At 47.1% G+C, this 19,291-nt stretch overlaps 7 protein-coding genes across 7 annotated transcripts, besides 1 other annotated feature; 5 read left to right on the top strand and 2 right to left on the bottom strand.

Annotated features, from left to right (window-relative positions):
- Positions 1–584: 584 nt before the first annotated feature.
- On the bottom strand, positions 585–2,540 carry TSTA_092980 (6-phosphogluconate dehydrogenase Gnd1, putative; the record flags this gene model as incomplete). Its single annotated transcript, XM_002478970.1, has 5 exons — positions 585–1,025; positions 1,083–1,511; positions 1,574–2,025; positions 2,081–2,268; positions 2,524–2,540. 5 exons carry the CDS (start codon positions 2,538–2,540, stop codon positions 585–587), a joined length of 1,527 nt encoding a protein of 508 aa, XP_002479015.1.
- Positions 2,541–2,663: 123 nt separating this feature from the next.
- Positions 2,664–2,708: a sequence feature (CT-rich).
- A 1,389-nt stretch (positions 2,709–4,097) lies between these two features.
- TSTA_092970 (RNP domain protein) lies at positions 4,098–5,291 on the top strand (the record flags this gene model as incomplete). The annotated part of the gene is made up of 2 exons (XM_002478969.1): positions 4,098–5,235; positions 5,284–5,291. The coding sequence occupies 2 exons, from the start codon at positions 4,098–4,100 to the stop codon at positions 5,289–5,291; spliced, it is 1,146 nt and encodes a 381-aa protein (XP_002479014.1).
- A 151-nt stretch (positions 5,292–5,442) lies between these two features.
- Positions 5,443–6,350, bottom strand: TSTA_092960 (uncharacterized protein; the record flags this gene model as incomplete). Its single annotated transcript, XM_002478968.1, has 2 exons — positions 5,443–5,480; positions 5,582–6,350. 2 exons carry the CDS (start codon positions 6,348–6,350, stop codon positions 5,443–5,445), a joined length of 807 nt encoding a protein of 268 aa, XP_002479013.1.
- Positions 6,351–8,304: 1,954 nt separating this feature from the next.
- TSTA_092950 (uncharacterized protein) lies at positions 8,305–9,257 on the top strand (the record flags this gene model as incomplete). The annotated part of the gene is made up of 2 exons (XM_002478967.1): positions 8,305–8,381; positions 8,444–9,257. 2 exons carry the CDS (start codon positions 8,305–8,307, stop codon positions 9,255–9,257), a joined length of 891 nt encoding a protein of 296 aa, XP_002479012.1.
- A 778-nt stretch (positions 9,258–10,035) lies between these two features.
- On the top strand, positions 10,036–15,176 carry TSTA_092940 (ABC transporter, putative; the record flags this gene model as incomplete). Its single annotated transcript, XM_002478966.1, has 14 exons — positions 10,036–10,521; positions 10,572–10,743; positions 10,795–11,698; positions 11,754–11,876; positions 11,929–12,027; positions 12,077–12,201; positions 12,252–12,299; positions 12,346–13,009; positions 13,060–13,137; positions 13,186–13,747; positions 13,798–14,049; positions 14,095–14,838; positions 14,891–14,935; positions 14,985–15,176. The coding sequence occupies 14 exons, from the start codon at positions 10,036–10,038 to the stop codon at positions 15,174–15,176; spliced, it is 4,494 nt and encodes a 1,497-aa protein (XP_002479011.1).
- An 834-nt stretch (positions 15,177–16,010) lies between these two features.
- Positions 16,011–17,257, top strand: TSTA_092930 (uncharacterized protein; the record flags this gene model as incomplete). The annotated part of the gene is made up of 2 exons (XM_002478965.1): positions 16,011–16,361; positions 16,412–17,257. The coding sequence occupies 2 exons, from the start codon at positions 16,011–16,013 to the stop codon at positions 17,255–17,257; spliced, it is 1,197 nt and encodes a 398-aa protein (XP_002479010.1).
- Positions 17,258–17,744: 487 nt separating this feature from the next.
- Positions 17,745–18,993, top strand: TSTA_092920 (acyl-CoA dehydrogenase, putative; the record flags this gene model as incomplete). Its single annotated transcript, XM_002478964.1, has 2 exons — positions 17,745–17,940; positions 17,987–18,993. 2 exons carry the CDS (start codon positions 17,745–17,747, stop codon positions 18,991–18,993), a joined length of 1,203 nt encoding a protein of 400 aa, XP_002479009.1.
- Positions 18,994–19,291: the final 298 nt, after the last annotated feature.

Raw genomic sequence — 19,291 nt, 5'->3', positions numbered from 1 at the left:
TGCGGATGCGAAAAGTCCGTCAAGGCAGAAACAAAACGGTGTCAAGAAATGAGCGACTAGAAACGAAGAAATGCTCCGCGGGATAAAAGGGGGGTTGAGGGAATTAAAAAAAAAAAAAAGAGCTGCTAAATCAGAACTTTGCAATAATGAACTAAGAGAAAAGAAGAAACACAACAAACACGGGGTGTTTGAGGTACAGCAATGGGGAAGAATCAAGCTCCTCTGGTGGTGGGCGAGGAGGAGACGACATGCGACGTTGGCGCGAGAAGCAAGAGAGAGTCATTCCTTACTTTGTCAATTCGGGCAGGTGTGGGCCCTTCTCGGCCAGATCGGGTCTAGTGCATGGATCGCACAGCCAAGCTCGATTACTTCTACCAAGGACGACTCAAAAGATCAAAGACACCAACACATCAATTCATTAGCTATACGGATTCATTTGTTCGTAATGAACGTGTGCACATGGATAAACCTCTAATTACACGATAAACACGTTCGTTTCCTCAAAAACATTTCTAGATATGATTTCCACCCGGGAAATGACAGTCTTTTGGGGGGACTTGCTATAGTCATGTGCAATCAACTTCTTAAGCGATATAGGTAGATGCGGAAACATTACCTCCGCGGCCGGTCCAGTTGACGTGGATATCCTTGCCCACAGGGAAGTTATCGCTGGCATACTCGGGCTTGATACGGAAAGTGTGGGCACCGAAGTAGTCACGCTGGGCCTGGAGAAGGTTGGCAGGAAGCTCCTTGGTGCGGTAGCCGTCGTAGAACCCGAGGGCAGTGCTGAAAGCAGGAGTGGGGATACCCCAGAGAGCACCCTTGCTGACGACGTCTCTCCAGCCAGCTTGAGCGTTGTGAATGGCCTTGTTGAAGAAGTCATCGAACAAAAGGTTTTCAAGGTCGGGGTTCTTGCGGTAAGCGTTGGTGATGTCCTTCAAGAAGACGGAGCGGATAATGCAACCACCACGCCACATGAGGGCAATGGATGGCTTGTTGAGTTTCCAGCCGTATTCCTTGGCGGCCTTTTTACTGCAGTCAGTAGTCTGCTCAGGTACAATAAGAGATTTGACGAGACTTACATTCTGGATAAGCATGAAACCCTGGGCATAAGAAATGATCTTGGAAGCGTACAAAGCTTGCTCAAGGTTGTCAATGAAAGCCTGCTTGTCGCCTTCGAACTTGGGAGTGGGACCGCCAAGAACCTTGCTGGCGCGGACACGCTCGTCCTTGATGGCACTGAGACAACGAGAGAAGACAGCTTCTCCAATGAGGGTGACAGGCATGCCGAGGTCAAGGGCGTTGATGGCAGTCCACTTTCCGGTACCCTTCTGACCGGCCTTATCAAGGATTTTCTCAACGAGAGCTGTGCCGTCGTCATCGTTGTACTTGAGAATGTCACGAGTGATTTCAATCAAGAAAGAGTCCAAAACACCCTTGTTCCACTTGTCAAAGACCTCGCCGATCTCGTTTGGAGTAAGACCAACACCGCGCTTCAAGATATCGTAGGCCTGTTGTCGAGATCTAATCAATAACCATCGAATGATTAATATTGGGGAGAAGGGAAGCCTACCTCAGTAATCAATTGCATGTCACCGTACTCAATACCGTTGTGAACCATCTTGACGTAGTGACCGGCACCCTCATCACCGACCCAGTCACAGCAGGGCTCGCCGTCGCTCTTGGCGGCGATGCTCTGGAAGACGTCCTTGATGTATGGCCAAGCCTCCTCGTTACCACCGGGCATGAGAGAGGGACCGTAACGGGCACCCTCCTCACCACCGGAAACACCGCTACCGACGAAACGGATACCCTTGGAAGCGAGGTACTTGGTGCGGCGGTTGGAGTCGGGGAAGTGAGAGTTACCACCGTCGATGACGATGTCTCCCTGTTCAAGGTGTGGAAGGAGGGTCTCGATGAAGTCATCCACAGGCTTACCAGCCATGACAAGGAGCATAATGCGACGAGGCCTCTTCAACTTAGCGACGAATTCCTCGATGGAGTGAGCACCGACGATGCTCTTGCCTGGATTTTTTATGTTAGCTGCAAACCACAGCATCGAATTGAATGGTGAATATACCCTTGGCCTCATTTGCAAGGAAGCGGTCGACCTTGGCAACAGTGCGGTTGTAAGCAACAACGGTGAAACCGTGGTCAGCAGCGTTCAAGATCAGGTTCTGACCCATAACGGCCAGACCGATGAGGCCGAAATCACCACTAGGAACAGGCCGCGCCGGAGCGCCGACATTAATGCCGGCGAGGCGAGCGCTGAAGTCAGTCAATTTGTCTTTTCAGGTGTAATGACAAAGATAAGCTGGATGCAATAGGGAAATAAATATCGTGTCCCGGGAATGAGCTGGCCGTGACGCATTGCAAACGTGAAAAGCGTGCAGAAGCGACAATTTTCCATCTTCTTGTATTCCAGCGACTAACCACGATTGAAACTATCATAGCTCGTAGTCGCATTGGGGGAGGGTGTTGATGGCGGGGAAGCTGGATGGCGATGGAGGAGGGGTAACTTACACAGCTTGGTCGGCCATGACGACAGTTATAACGATGGGTGTTTATAGAGAAGAAGATAATCAATCGATGGCACTGTAGAGTGAATCCACAGGTGAATCGTGGTATAGTGGGGAGAGGAATGGGATAGTTGAGAGGATGTTGAGGAAGAGAGAGGAAAATAGAGAGAGAAAAAGAGAGGCAGAGAGTTGTCGGGAGGGAAAGGCGTAATAATATTAATCAGCTGGAGAAGCTGGAACAGGGAAGGAGCACTGTCTGAGGTTTGGTTTCTCCAGACTACAAGGCTTCTTACATACTCTTACAGACTCCTACACTCACCCTACACTAAGCCTATTCCTTCGCATTCCCGGACACAGTCAGTCTCATGTAATCACCCTTTTGCCTATTCGCACCGATGACTGATCAGAGTCTCATACGCCACGGACCGGGCACGGAGGAAGCGGAAGCGTCAGCAAACGTGTAGTCCTGGATTGTCTTTTGGTGGGACCGTTTTTTTCGCGGCGGGGCAGTCGAGGTCCTTACTGATGTAATATAAGTGGGATGTCTATACACGCTGTGCATTGTGCATTCTGACAGAGCCTGACTATGACAGCTGTTATATTATATAAGTTTAGATAAGTAGTAACTTGCTACGTACGGATACAGTGAGTGCTTATTCCGCATGGCGAGATGTACGGATGAGGTTTGCCCGCATGACGTATGTCAGTATCACCACTCTATACTGAACGTCCACAGTAAGATGAATATTGCAGCATCACAAGAAAACAGTTGAATGGATTGATCAAAAGAAGTAGACTCCAATTGCCGACAGAGACATCACACCGGGACACAGTTGTCCGGAGAAAGCTGCCCCATTGCCGCCGCGGATATATCACTGTTATGGAGGGGTAGCTCTGGCGATGATGACTACTGCTTACTCGTAATATCACCACCACCACACTAAGACCCAAGCACGGCTGCACGGGCGCATTCTCGGTGAGTCCGTTTACGTACAAGTACCGTCCCAATTTATCCGATCTCTGCTTCTATCATGCTCCATTTTTAGTAAAGCAATAGCCGGATCGTGATGCTACGTAAAGAATAATTAAACATAAAGAGAGCCCACACCAAAGGAAAAGTGAGGCCATGCCCGAATCATGTCTTGAAATTGGCCAATCAGCGCGAGCTGAGTCATCCAGTATGGCCGACGCCAAGACTTTCTTGGCCGCCTGCAAAATCTTTTTTCCGCGAATTTCTGTGGCTTTCCAGATTCAATCATGCTGGCAAGGCAAGCACCACGATAACCTCAGATAAGACATCAAACAAGCTAGCATTTTGATTCAGGCATAACAATTCGGATGAAAACTGTCAGATCGAATCACGTCACATTTTTGTCTTTTTTATATTGACCAAGCAGGTGGTAATTACTGTCACGACGACGCGTTCGCCTATCCATCTCCAGCGACAAACATTCAAATAGTTGCGTCTTCTGGTGTAGGGTGGCCACCCGCTGAAGGTACGTTACTATCTATCAGTTGCTCGCATAAGCTTGCAACTTTGGCACAAGCAATACCGCTTGATTGAACAAGTCGTTCATCATGTCCTTGCCACCACCTCCAGGTCTAAGCAAACCTTCTTCACTACCACCACGTCCGCCGTCGTCGTTCAAGCCAGCTTATTCATCCGCTCCTTCCTATTCATCACCTGGCACTACTACGACTGCCACTCCGAGCCATGGAGCGAGAGCATCGCCAGCGACGACAGGTTATAGTGCTTTCACTGCCTTTGCACCTCGCGCAGTAGCTTCGGCTCAGCCATATCGAAGCAATAGTCCTGCTGTTGCGGCCGTTTCACAACCTACAACAGCATATCAAGGCCCCGCAGTACCTGGCTATTCAGCGCCGACGTACCAGAACCCACAACAATCTTATCAAGCCGGTGCGCAGTCATACTACGGGCAACAACCGGGATACGGTGATAGTCAATATGGCGCCTCTCCCATTCCCCAAATCGCAAACCCGTTTCCGGTACCGGGTCAGGAGCGCAAGGGCTATGGACGGGATAGCGGCATGGATCCGGAAATGGAAGCCCAAATTGCGCAATGGCAGAGTGCATACATGACGAATCCAAATGAAGATAGTCCGGCGACTATAACACAGGCCAAAGCTGCGGGCCGCCCTGGAGCGTCTGCTCCCAGCTCGACAAATTCTGGTACACCTACATACAGCGCGTCTGCCTCACATACACCTGTTCCTAGAGCTGGGGGTGAGTCCGAATCCAAGACAGTCATTCGTTCGGGAGGCGGCCAGACTTGGTCAGATCCTACATTACTGGAATGGGACCCTGCGCATTTCCGACTATTTGTTGGTAACCTTGCGGGCGAGGTTACAGACGACTCCTTGAAAAAGGCATTTTCCAGATACCCATCGATTCAAAAGGCGCGCGTGATTCGCGACAAACGCACCGAAAAAAGCAAAGGATACGGGTTTGTCAGTTTCAGCGACGGCGATGATTATTTCAAAGCAGCGCGAGAGATGCAGGGTAAATACATCGGCTCGCATCCTGTTCTTCTGCGACGGGCCATGACAGAAGTGCGCCCTGTGCAGGATAAGAGAGATAAGAAGGGGAAGAAGAATGGGCATGGAGGAGGGGGAGGAAATAAGAACTCTCCACATGGTACAGTGGGTGGTGGGAAGCACAAGGGCGATGGTGTGAAGAAGCAGGGTTATACCAGAGGTGGATTGAAGATTTTAGGCTGAGTAAGTGTACTATATACATACTTAGTGGATTAATCCAGACTTAATCTTTACTTTTAGAACTTTGTCCATGTCTTGTCTTCAAAGGGTATATAACTGTACCACGAGCATGTAAGGCCAATCAATACCAAACCGAAATTTAAACCGAGATGCTGAAAAAGGGGGCATTGATCACGAAAACACTGGATTAAGCGAAGCCTCCCGTTTTGCTTTTTCGTAACGGTCCTGAATGCAATGAGTCGGATAATCGCAATCCTCCCAACAACTTCGCTGTGGGGTCTTATTATCAGTTGGAGGGCTTGAGATAGCCACAACATGCAATCGACCCGTACCAGGGAGCAGCTTGAACATCTCGCGTTTTCTTCCTTCATCCTCGTCAAGCGTACTATCGGTATCTTCACTGTCACTCTCCTCCTCCTCATCAGTCAACTCCTCAAGCATACCCTTATTTTTCAACTCATTGAGCTCTTTAACATCCCTCCGCCACTTATTCCGATTCTCCCAACCAGCATAATCAAATTCCGACTTGCAGTGAAACTTCTTCTTCTTCTTCTCCTGTCTAGCTCTGCTCTTTCGATAATGACACCTGAGTCGCTGTTTGTACCGCTGTCGAACCGGTTCGCTGCTGTTACGTGAAGCCATAGGAAGGCGGATACCATCGGAACTATTAGCGGACAAAAGAGACGATAGCAGCAACGGCTGTTGACGGGAGTGAGAATCACAGATGATTTTTCTTTTGCGTGATGATCTGTTGCGGTTCTGTTCCTGCTCGGGTAGACACATGCGATGACCGCAGTAGAGGCAGCGTTGGGTTGTGCCTACGGGCCAGTTGCGGTTGCATAGATGGCACTGCCATGTCCAGACGAGAGGCGGTTTTGGTGGTGGATGAATGTTGTAGTAACGTATTGGTGAGCGTGGGGATGAGGGGTATGACGATAGTGACGGTGTCGATGAGGATGACGATGTAAATATCGGTGGGGATAGCGGCGAGGGTGTCGAAGGAGATGAGGAAGGCGAAGGCGAAGGCGAAGGTGGTAATGGATTCCAAAGGCTACTGTTAGGCTTGTGCAGGAATCCTCGCTTCCCAAATAGCATCTTCGATTTCCGCCTTTTTGTGCTTCAGTGGCTTTCTCAGGAACATTGAGAAGATGAGCGTGTTCGAAGCGTCTGACTGTTCGAGGTGATGATAGATGACTGAGCCTGCTTTGACTGAGTCAGTGAGAAAGAAGAACAGATAGACTCAGAGACAAACCAATATTTTATACCAAGTATGGGTATTCTATTCTGTGGTCTTTATGACAAGCCTATTGTTGTGGCGTATTCACTTTATCAAGTAGGTAGAAATGCACCCAAAGAGTCATAGCTATGAAAACATACATTCATGCCACTACAATAAAGAGAGTGTTCGTGTAGTGATTCATTACAAAAAAAAGAAACAAAGCTCTAGACTGTGGCAATATGGCCTGTCTGACTCAAGTCATCTTATAAAGAGAGATGGATCTTAGGTGATCCTCGTCTGCTGTGGTCTTTATGGGTCATCTGTTTCATTCTTGGATGATGACAATGAATAGATCTTGAGCTGTAGTTAAATATATAGATAGATCGAGTCAAGATGGCACTGAAGCAGTCTCATCCATCGACTCTACTCAGGCCAACGATGAAAATTACCCAAACAGGAAAACAGGAACATCTCCAAAGCGGCACTCTGATTGGTCGATACAAGATGGCTGGCATGGATGTGGGTCTGCCAACTAGCTCCCGCGCACTGAACCATTTCTGTCTCTAGTGGTGCACTAGCAGCCAATCAACATGGGAAACGGCGGTCGGGCAGCCCAGCCTCTCCAAGCGTGGAAGGAAAGAAATGGCTGGGCTGGTGTGGCTGCAGAATATATACATCTATTTCTTCATTGTGTGGCCATGATTATTTTATTCTCTTCAAATATCCTACCTATATACAATTCCGTTCAGTTGAGTAACATTGTCTTAATCGTCATATATATACACAAAAGTCGTCGAACTCGAAAGTCGGGTTATTGTTCCACAACGGCTATCCGCATTCCGCACGATAAGCTAAGATAAGCAATCTTATCAGTTGGTATGTCTACATTCCAGAAAATTACACATCATCCACAGACTAACCAAAGATAGTTTGCAAAGAAGAAAACGACAAAATGCAACAAAACGACGTTATCGCTCTGATCGTCATCCTCCTCTTTGTCCTCCTGGCCATTGTCGGGTTCATCATCTACGCCATGCAGAACCACATCCTCTTCTTCTCGAGGAGCCGAGTGGTTGATGAAGAGGAGGGATAGTAGATTCTTCTCTTCTCCTATCTTATGATTTTCCACGTTATAGACCTTACGACTTTCGATATATTTATTTTATCTACGGCCTGCGCAAATGGCTGATTTATATACCCCCCTTCGACATTGGATCAAAAAGCCCCTCCGGTTCTTAGTTCTTACCGCCGACTGACTGGTTGAGCATATGCATGTGGCCAATTTTACGCAAAAATGATGGCTGTGCTGATGGAGTTTGGAGTTTGGGGTCTGATTTACTATTTTTGAACTTATTTTCTGCCTTGTGGATATACTGGAGGTTGGTTCTGAATATATGCGCTGTCTTGACGGAACGAGATATGTTGATAATGATCATGTCTGTTTATATTTTTGAATGTATGATTACCATGTATTTACGATGCAATATTACGATATACGGCCGATTCTCAATGACACATGTATAGAGCGTTCTGTACTCAAAGAAATTCGTCTGTTCTTAACCGACGGTAAATTGCGTTGAGTTACTTCCGCTTTCTGGGTACCAGGTGTCTAGTTGCTGTCAGCCATATCGGTATATCCCAATTTATTCTGTCCTTAATGGAAAGTCCCGTTCAGTCTTTGTCGTCAAAGAGTTGACGTATTGTTGTGTTCACACTGATAAATAGTTTATGGCGTATCCACAACACGATTCAACTTTCTTCTTCCTTTTATTATCCCAATCTGGCTGTGATTTTTATCACTTTGCACTCTGAAATTGCAGATTTGCCAGGATGTATCCCTTCAAGAGCATCTCAAAAGCTGTGATGCCGTCTCTCCGGGCTGCTCAAGTCTCTATGGCTTTTCCGAAGTAAAAATAACTCTCTCTCTCGTGTACTGGTATTGAGTGGTAAAAACTGACAAGCATTCCAGGGCTCATAGTCTGCCAAACCTTCATGCAGCCCAAGCCCCTCCTGTGAAGCTGTCTCCAGGCAATGGCTACACCTGTCAAAAGTCAGTCTTGCAGGGACAACCTGACAGCAGTGCTTTGATACCAAAAGCCAAACTGCCCACTCCCTGTCCCTATCCGACGATATACATTCCAAACCCACGCCAGTACACCAAGGAAGAATACGCCGAACTGGCGCTCCACTTCGAGAACCGCGTCAAGGGTCAATGGAAGAAAGTTTGGTTTGGCCTGTACCAAGTCGAGGGGGCAAAAGAATCCACGCACGCTGCTGAGATTCGGAAATTGTATGCTGGCGCAGGAATGGGAGAGTCACTTCGCAAACCAGGTAACCAAGACACTACCATATACTTTCGTGGGTATTGGGAGTTTACTGGTTTGGGACGACTCTCTCATGTTCTGGTTGAATCTGGTCCTACCGATTTCTGGCCCGTGATCGGACGGTTGAAGATGTACGACGGGATCGCTCTGGATAATATGCAGTTCATTTCCATCATGTTGAAGGAGTACGAGAAACAGGTCGATCAGCTATCGGAGCTCTACCAGTTTTTGGAAGGGATGCAAATCCCGCACCATGTCGAGCCGACCGAGGAGCACATCAAAACGGTGATGCACGGCTTTCGTGAGCGGTCGGGTAATATTGCGCAAGCGTTGATAGATTTGGATTTGGAGATGGGAGCTATGCAGCGGAATATCAACCAGGAGGCGGCGCAGCTTCATGGTAGTAGTCTTGAGCGAGTTGAGACGCTGCATTTCCGGAAGGAGGTTCTCAAGCCTTGACCAATGGATTTTGGAAGGACAATTGGCGATACTTGGATGGTGTGGTTGGAACTGTCTTGAACTCCAAATAGAACATAAAGCGCCTGAGGTCTTCAATATGTAAATACGCATTCTGATTGGCTGCATGCAGATAGGTAGGGTAATCAACCCAACATCAACCAAGTCAACTTATGAACTCTCCTATGCCCATTAGTTAATGACATCTTGCGTAGAGATAGAGCTGAATCTAGAACATGTATTCGTAAGCTCAACGATCCGAAGTTTCCGGATGTCTGGTAGAACAACGATAAATGGATGGAATGATATCACCATGAACACAGCATTTGGGGTAGGACGATCATGGAATTCAGGTTATTCTCTATCGATCATTGAATCACTTAATTCTCGGCAAAAATCAGTATAGGTGATATCCAAGTAACACAATGAAGCAAGGATCGTAGTGTCGACCGTCCGGCCCAAACAGACCGTAATGGACTGCGCATCGAGCGATCGAGCAAACCAGACGCGCAATAGACTGATGCTATTTCTTGTGGTTTTCGTCCGTCGAGTAAATACTATGTAGAAATCATCGATGGTTTGCCCTTCATTTGACAGAGTAGTTGGTTGATTTATCGTTATCTCCGTTGTCGAGCAATTACGTCACTTCCATGGCTCCATCCAAACTTCGGTTTGAACATCCATATAATAATAACTAACAAGGTATACTATTTACTTGCACAGATATAATGGCCTTTCACAACCTGTAGGCAAACACCACACGCCAGAACCGTCATCGAATATGGCTGCCTCCTCCAACGCAGACCTGCGCGGCAACCACGCGACACCATCCGAAAGTACGAACTACAATGACTCCAGTTCAGAAGAAACCGAAGTTGTGCCCGTTCGATCCGGGTCGTCTCACCAGAGGAAACGAGATGGACGCGACCAGAAGGACGGGGACGAAGATAGTACCCTGGCAAGACGGTATACCACAAACTCAAGCGGGAAACAACAAACAAATGAAGACTGGGCGGAAATCCAGCGCTTAATGTCGCGCATGTTTGGCCGCGAGAGGCAGGAAAACTCCGAGGAAGAAAAGACAAGACATTCCGGCGTGATATGGAAGAATTTGAATGTTAAAGGTGCTGGTTTGGGTGCGGCGCTGCAACCGACTGTGGGAGATTTATTTCTGGGACTGCCTAGGCTCGTCAGGGGGTTGCTTGCGAGAGGGAGGAAAGGTGCAGGGAAGAATGTGCCTGTGAAGACAATCTTGAATGATTTTACTGTAAGTTATCCTCAAGACCGGGCATGTCTGGTTTGCGTCTAACGTCGCAGGGCTGTGTACGACCTGGCGAATTACTACTCGTCCTTGGAAGACCGGGGTCAGGATGTTCAACCTTCTTGAAAGTAATTGGGAACCAGCGGGCTGGATACGAAAGCATCGATGGGGAAGTGACATATGGAGGGACAGATCCGCAGGCTATGGCCAAGAACTATCGTTCAGAGGGTTGTCTACCACCTATCCCAGTGACAGATAGATTCTAATATGTAATACTAGTGTCGTATAATCCCGAGGATGACCTGCATTATGCTACTCTCACGGTCAAACAAACCCTCTCCTTTGCACTCCAGACGAGGACTCCGGGCAAGGAATCACGAAACCAAGGCGAAAGTCGAAAGGACTACCAAAAGACATTTCTTAGCGCCATCACCAAGTTATTCTGGATAGAGCACACCATGGATACTAAAGTGGGCAACGAGCTTATTCATGGCATTTCTGGCGGAGAGAAGAAACGAGTCTCTATTGCCGAAGCAATGATCACAAAAGCAAGTACGCAGTGTTGGGATAACTCCACCAAGGGGCTTGATGCTAGCACTGCCCTGGAGTATGTCCAGAGTTTGCGTAGTCTGACGAACATGGCTCAAGTCTCCACTCTGGTCGCTCTATATCAAGCAGCCGAGAGTTTATATCATCTGTTTGATAAAGTGGTGCTGATAGAAGAAGGCCGATGTGCGTATTATGGCCCAATCGACAAGGCAAAAGCGTACTTTGAGAATCTCGGCTTCGAGTGTCCTCCGCGCTGGACGACTCCAGACTTTTTGACATCTATTAGCGATCCACATGCTAGACGTGTCAAGTCTGGTTGGGAGGATCGCATTCCGCGGACTGCTGAAGAATTCGAAAGTATCTATCTGAATAGTGATCTGCACAAGGCTGCTCTGGAAGATATCAGAGATTTTGAGCAAGATCTGGAGAAGCAAAAGGAAGAGCGCGAAGCTGCTCGGAACGTCACAAAGCAGAGGAATTTTACGCTATCATTCCATCAGCAGGTACTGGCACTCACTCGGAGACAGTTTCTTGTTATGATAGGAGATCCGCAATCGCTGTATGGAAAATGGGGTATGATTCTGTTCCAGGCTTTGATCGTTGGGAGCCTTTTCTATAATCTTCAGCCTACAAGGTGAGATTCAGGTGTCATTCAAAACGGTAACGGTACAGTACACTGATTGATACAGTGCTGGCGTATTTCCCCGTGGTGGTGTCATGTTTTACATCCTTCTTTTCAACGCTCTTCTTGCCCTGGCAGAACTCACTGCGACCTTCTCCAGCCGGCCTATTCTGTTAAAACATAAAGCTTTGTAAGTGAATGAACGGAACTCTAAAATTTCCTCAGCTTACTGACATTGGCAGCTCCTTCTATCGACCATCGGCATATGCGTTGGCTCAAGTGGTTGTCGATATGCCACTTGTTGCAGTCCAAGTTACAATTTTCGATCTTATTGTGTACTTGTCAGTATTTTACTGCCCCTAACTCGATCACTGGACTAAACTGGTGCAGTATGTCGGATTTATCACGAACGGCCTCTCAGTTCTTTATCAATCTGCTGATCCTGTTCGTGTTGACCATGACTATATACTCTCTTTTCCGGGCCGTGGGTGCTCTATGCTCCTCTCTTGATGTTGGTATGTTAACATTGCATGATTTCATTAGCAAATAAACTAATAGATTACAGCCACTCGGATAACTGGAGTTGCACTGCAAGCTTTGATTGTCTATACAGGTACGCACTCGTGCGTGACTATTACTGAAAGTACTAACTGATGTAGGCTACCTCATTCCCCCATGGAAAATGCATCCCTGGCTCAAATGGCTTATTTGGATCAATCCAGTTCAGTACGCCTTCGAGGCTTTGATGGCCAATGAATTCTACAATTTAAGCATTCAATGTATCCCACCGCTTCTCATTCCTGAAGGGCCAGGCGCATCTCCTCAACATCAAAGTTGTTTCCTTCAAGGCAGCCAGCCGGATCAAACAACTGTCAGAGGTAGTGACTATATCAAGACGGCATACACATATTCGCGATCTCACTTGTGGCGCAATTTCGGCATCATAATTGCCTGGCTAATCTTCTTTGTCGTGCTGACCATGATTGGAATGGAGTTGCAGAAGCCGAATAAAGGAGGTAGTTCTGTGACTGTATTCAAAAGAGGACAGGCCCCAAAGGATGTTGATGATGCTCTGAAGAATAAAATCAGTCCCGGGGACGAGGAAAATGGAGATGCAGCCCAAACGAATGTCAACAATACAGAGCAGGAGGCCGATGGAGAGAAGAATGTTGAAGGCATTGCAAAGAACACGGCTATATTTACATGGCAGCATGTGAATTATGACATTCCGGTAAAAGGGAGTCAGAAGAGGCTACTGGACGATGTTCAAGGTTATGTTAGACCAGGTCGACTGACTGCAATGATGGGTGCTTCTGGTGCTGGGTGAGTGATTTAGTATCCCTTACGAAATAACAATTTCTGACGAAATGTAGGAAAACCACTCTACTCAATGTCCTTGCACAGAGGGTTAATACAGGGGTCGTGACAGGCGACTTTCTGATCAATGGCCGGTATGTTCGCTTTGAATTATGAATAGGTCTACATTCTGACAACGTTAGACCATTGCCCAGAAGTTTCCAGAGAGCAACAGGATTCGCAGAGCAAATGGACGTTCACGAGCCTACCGCTACTGTTCGTGAGTCACTGAGATTCTCCGCCAGACTACGACAACCGCGCGAGGTCCCTTTGAAAGAAAAGTACGATTACTGCGAGAAGATTATTGATCTACTGGAAATGCGCCCAATGGCAGGCGCTACTGTTGGCTCAGGGGGATCAGGCTTAAACCAAGAGCAACGGAAGCGTCTCACAATTGCAGTTGAGTTGGCAAGTAAACCAGAACTCCTTCTGTTCCTTGATGAGCCAACTTCCGGTCTGGACTCGCTTGCAGCGTTTAATATTGTGCGATTCCTTCGTCGCCTCGCCGACGCAGGACAGGCTGTGTTGTGCACTATTCATCAACCATCAGCAGTGCTCTTTGAGCAGTTTGATGATCTATTGTTGCTGAAGAGTGGAGGTCGAGTGGTCTATCATGGGGAATTGGGTTCAGATTCTCGTACTTTGATAGATTACTTTGAACGCAATGGCGGGAAGAAATGTCCACGGGATGCGAATCCTGCAGAGGTATGTTATAAATTCGAACATTTTTGGACCAGCTTCCTCATAGGTTATAGTATATGTTAGAAGTCATTGGAGCTGGTAATCCAGATTACAAGGGCAAAGACTGGGGAGACGTCTGGGCGAATTCGGAAGAACATGAGGCTCGCACAAGAGAGATTGATGAAATCGTTAGCTCGAGGCGAGAGGGACAAACCAGCCAAGAGACCAAAGACAATAGAGAATATGCTATGCCGATATGGACGCAGATATCGACCACAACGAAGCGTTCGTTCGTGGCATATTGGCGGTCCCCCGAGTATCTTCTTGTACGTTGTCCATGCGCTTTTCTGAGTATTTGCTGACTCAATCAGGGAAAATTCATGCTGCATATATTCACCGGTCTTTTCAATACATTTACATTCTGGAAGCTCGGACACAGTTACATTGACATGCAGTCAAGACTATTCTCCGTCTTCATGACATTGACAATCTCACCCCCACTGATCCAGCAGCTCCAACCACGATTCCTTCATTTTCGAAATCTATACGAATCTCGTGAAGCCAAGGCAAAGATATACTCGTGGCCAGCCTTTGTTGTCAGCGCCATTCTACCAGAGTTACCATATTCTCTCGTCGCAGGCTCCATCTACTACAACTGTTGGTACTGGGGCATCCGATTCTCCCACGACTCCTTCACCTCCGGATTCACCTACATCATGATCCTCCTCTTTGAGTTGTATTACGTCGGCTTCGGACAATTCATCGCAGCTCTATCCCCCAACGAACTATTCGCATCTCTCATCGTGCCAGCTTTCTTCACATTTGTGGTTTCATTTTGTGGCGTAGTGGTACCTTATTCGGGACTCCCCAGCTTCTGGAAAGCATGGATGTACTGGCTTACGCCGTTCCATTATCTACTGGAAGCATTCCTGGGTGTATTGGTGCATAATCAGCCGGTGAAATGTGTGGCTCGTGAGGAAGCTAGATTTACTCCTCCGCCAGGATCAACATGTCAGAATTATACTAGTGCTTTTACTTCTCAAGCTGGAGGATACGTGGACGATTTGGGGAATGGCATGTGTGCTTTTTGCGCATATTCCAATGGTGACCAGTTTGTACGTTCCCGAACACTCTATTTTGTATCTCCTAACTGACATCGTGATACAGGCCGCCAGCTTCAACGTGTTTTATTCTAATAAATGGCGTGATTTTGTGGGTATATTTCAATCTACAAAAGACGTCTAGCTAATTATTCTCATAGGGCATATTCTGGGCATTTATTCTGTTCAACTTCTTCGTGATATTCGCTCTGTCATGGTTATACCTACACGGCATCCAGGGTATAAAGAAGGTGCTAAGTATACGAAAGTCGAAGAGCAGCAGCAAAACGAAACAGAATTCCGGCAGGACCAGTGAGAAGAATCGTTCCGGCTCGACTTCTTCTGGGGAATAATCGATGATTGGGATCGAGGCATTTTAGATTAGATGTATTGCGGCATTGTTGGGTTTGTAGTACGTACACTAAGGAGTTTATGCCGCGAGAAATATGGAGGGTATGCCTATGTACACGCTGTGACTGGTTTCACTTTGTACTATGTGTGTACGAATGTGTATATTTCACTAGATGAATTCAACTGGCTGTAAGATGTGCCTGACAATCCTGTCTCGGGTTGTCTGTGGATTCAGCAATTTCCCGTTTAGGCTATTTACCTAAATTAGGGCTTGGTTTCAGGAGTGAAACCTTGCATTTTCTTCCGAGACGAGTCATGAATTAGTCTTTGTTCACCAAATTGAATATTGAGAGATCCATCAGAGTATATCTTGTATTTGGATTGTGCTGTGGCAGAAAAATGTCGTCCAAAATTTGATTCTCGTTACCATATACATACGAAGAGACCCATTTTCCACCTGGGCATTCCACAGGCAATCCACAATCTCCCCACAATAACAAGCATTGACCAGGGGAATGGCAACGCTTGTTCAACGCCCAGAGTTCTTGTGTAAATACATAATTGGACGCGAAGCTGAGACACCAGCAAGAAGATGATTGAGGCTGAGAATCTTGGCGCGGACAATGAAGATTTGCTAGATTAGGCAATTCTGCTATTGGGGGCGATTGGGCTAATCAAGAGCACAGGAGTTATCTGATATCATGATCTGCAGGACTAAGCCATGTCTGTGTTACAAGTCATAACCACTGCATTTTTCAGGATTCTCTCCATGACTTTGTAATGGTTTCATTCTCACATCAAATGTTGCAACTTGCAACGTATCCTGAATAGGAACGATGTTCCTCTTAAAAAAGTCCCGTCGATTCCTACTCTGGATTCCGATCGTCCTCATCCTATTCATCTTCCACTATGTTTTCTCTATCCACAACAACAGAAACGGCCCCCACACAGACGATAACGATACAAGACCTCGATTTTTGTATCGCTCGTCTTTTCGCGACAATCCTGATCTCGAGTACGAAAGGAGAATATCAGATGCGCTGCAGGGAATTGAGGGGACGGTATTAGCAGAGAACGGCGGGGATACGCTGGCCGAAGAAAGGATCTGGCAGATCGCAAAGGATGAAGGTCAACGAGGATCGGATTCGAAGGCTTTGCAGGGGCAGAATAGGCTTTGGGAGTACTCTGTAAGTTTCTTTCAACTCGACATTCTATGAATATGGCTAATTTTAGAAAGTTGATGACGGACGAGAAAGCGGAGGATTTCGTTAATAACATTCTATCCGCCGTGCCAGAGATTGCACAAGTATACAATTCATACCCATACTACGTACTACGTACAGATCTTCTTCGCTATCTCTTACTTTGGTACTACGGCGGTTTCTACGCTGATATCGATGTCTTCCCCGCGCGGCCTATCAAGGGGTGTCCAGACCTGAAACCAGTTTTATTCACGGATCAAAAGTCGACGAATATTTCTCTCGTGGTTGGCGTCGAGCTTGATGAGCCTTATGTCTCTCCTCGTGGAATGCGGGAGTGGCATTGGACGAGAAGATATGGATTCTTGCAGTATACCATGTTCGCTCCACGACGGTTCAGTCCTGTGCTTCGAGAGATTATTACTCGGGTTATGGCGCATACCAAGCAGCATAACGAACGCTTCGCGAGTCATTTTACTGGGTATGGCCAGAGCACTATTCTGGGCATCACAGGACCTGACGTGGTTACCGACGCGGTTCTGGATGTACTCTCGTCAACCTTACCAACCATGCACAAACTGATGAATATATCCATGAACAAGGATGCAGGAATCGATCCCCTCCCCATCTCAACTGATACAGGAGAGACTTTGAGAAGAGTAACGTGGGCTCCTTTCCATGGATTGAGTGAACCACTCTGCATCGCCGACAGTGAAGCGAGACAAAAGGGATCGATGGGAGGTATTTGTGTATTGCCGGTCAATGCATGGGGAAACGGACAGAGACACAGTGGCTCAGAGGGCTTTGATAGTCCGCGTGCATGTGTAAATCATAGATTTAGCGGGTCATGGAAGAAAGGATGGTGGCAGTCTTTTTTCGGTTGAATGGATTTCGGTGTATACCCATGGATTATGTTTGATACCCATATTGATTGATAAATTAGAATTTTCATTGCTTCTATACCCAGGTACTGAGATTGAGTTTGATAAAGCCGAGAGTAACCAAGATCAAGCAGGATGAATGCGGGGAAATGGGGTCATCGACTACATGTCCTGATCAATTTTTACACTATTAGACTCTCTGTCCTGACTATAATATCTTGATCATTGATGAAAGATATCACTAGAGGATCTCAAGATTTTCTTGCCGTGCTGCGGATTCTCTGTTCCCATGCACTAGTAACGGCTGTAATCTGCTCGCTCTAACATGATTTCATCTTCGAGCACAAGCATTCTCTCTAGGCGCATGCTGTCAATAGCATCTCGCTCTCTACAGCACCATCGAACTGGGGTAACGAGTGATCCAAAAAAACATGCCTTTAATAAAAACTATCCACGCCCCTTCTCAACCTCAGGAGCACACCAAGAATTGATGGATTTGACTGGATTCACTGAAGAACAGCTCACTGTCCGCGAAGCAGTCTCGCACGTCTGCTCTCAATTCCCGTCTAGTTACTGGCAGGAATGCGATCAGGAAGAAAAAGATCCCAAGGAATTCCATGCTGCGCTTGCAAAGGATGGTTGGCTGGGTATTGCCTTGCCTGAAGAGCTTGGTGGGTCAGGATTAGGTATGATTATATGAATTGTGTTACGGTTTGGTATTGACTTTTGAAGGAATTTCCGAGGCTACAATAATGATGCAGACCATCACTCAGTCCGGTGCAGGCATGGCAGGGGCACAGTCAATACATGCCAATGTCTACGCAACTCAGCCACTAGCGAAGTTCGGCACAAAAGAGCAGGTCGAAAAGCTGATTCCAGATATCATCAATGGCTCCTGGCGCACATGCTTTGGTGTAACGGAGCCCAATACGGGACTTGACACGCTAAGACTCAAGACAACGGCAACGAAAAAATCGGACAATACGTACCTTGTCTCCGGTCAGAAGATCTGGATTACATGTGCACAGGTTGCATCCGTAATGATTCTTCTTGCGCGCACGACGCCACTGGAAGAAACTCAGAAGCCGACTGAAGGTTTGTCCATGTTTGCTATCAATCTAGATCGCACGAACCCTGGTTTAGAATTGAAAAAGATCAAGAAAATGGGTGGAAGAGCTGTCGATGCCAATGAGGTTTTCTTCGATAAATATGAGATACTCGCCGATACTTTGATCGGCAAGGAAAATGACGGATTCAGAATCATCCTTCACGGCATGAACGCCGAACGGTGTCTGCTAGCTGGCGAGGCTCTGGGACTTGGATATGCTGCTCTGGAAAAAGCCTCGCATTACGCCAACGAGCGCCAAGTGTTTGGACGCCCGATTGGTAAAAACCAGGCCATCGCTCATCCTCTGGCGGACGCATACATGAGACTCGAAGCAGCTAAACTGGCTACATACCACGCAGCTCGGATATACGATGCTTCCAAGACCGACAGCTCGATTTCATTGCAGTCCGTGGGGACGGCTTGCAATAGTGCCAAATACCTGGCTGCTGAGGCCGCTTATACAGCCTGCGAACGCGCTGTTATGACCCACGGTGGCATGGGCTATGCGGTGGAGTATGATGTCGAGCGATGGTTGAGGGAATGTTTTGTACCTCGCATTGCACCTGTCAGCCGCGAGATGATTCTGAACTATATTAGTGAGAAGGTATTGCATCTTCCTAGGAGTTATTGATTCAAATGTTGAATATAAAACCCATCCGCACAAGAGTAGTCTTGAAGGCTTCCAAGTTTTCTGTAGGGCTGATTACGGAAGAGGCTCCGAGTTCATCAATTGATTCGATCGATCACGTGATGTCGAGCCATGAGGGACGCCGAGAGATCAACCGCCATTTGCTTGCATAAAGTATGCTGGATATCGCAGCGACGTGACCTGACGAGTCTCTTTGAATTGCTGCTCTGAAGCAATACTGACTGACTATGCATTAAGGGAAACACATATATTCGCTCCGTTCCTTGATTTGTTACTTACC

The sequence above is a fragment of the Talaromyces stipitatus genome, genomic scaffold (genome assembly GCF_000003125.1).
Source record: "Talaromyces stipitatus ATCC 10500 scf_1105507295527 genomic scaffold, whole genome shotgun sequence".
Lineage (NCBI taxonomy): Eukaryota > Fungi > Ascomycota > Eurotiomycetes > Eurotiales > Trichocomaceae > Talaromyces > Talaromyces stipitatus.
Note: the sequence above shows the minus strand (reverse complement) of the source record. Positions and strands in the feature narration are given on the sequence as shown.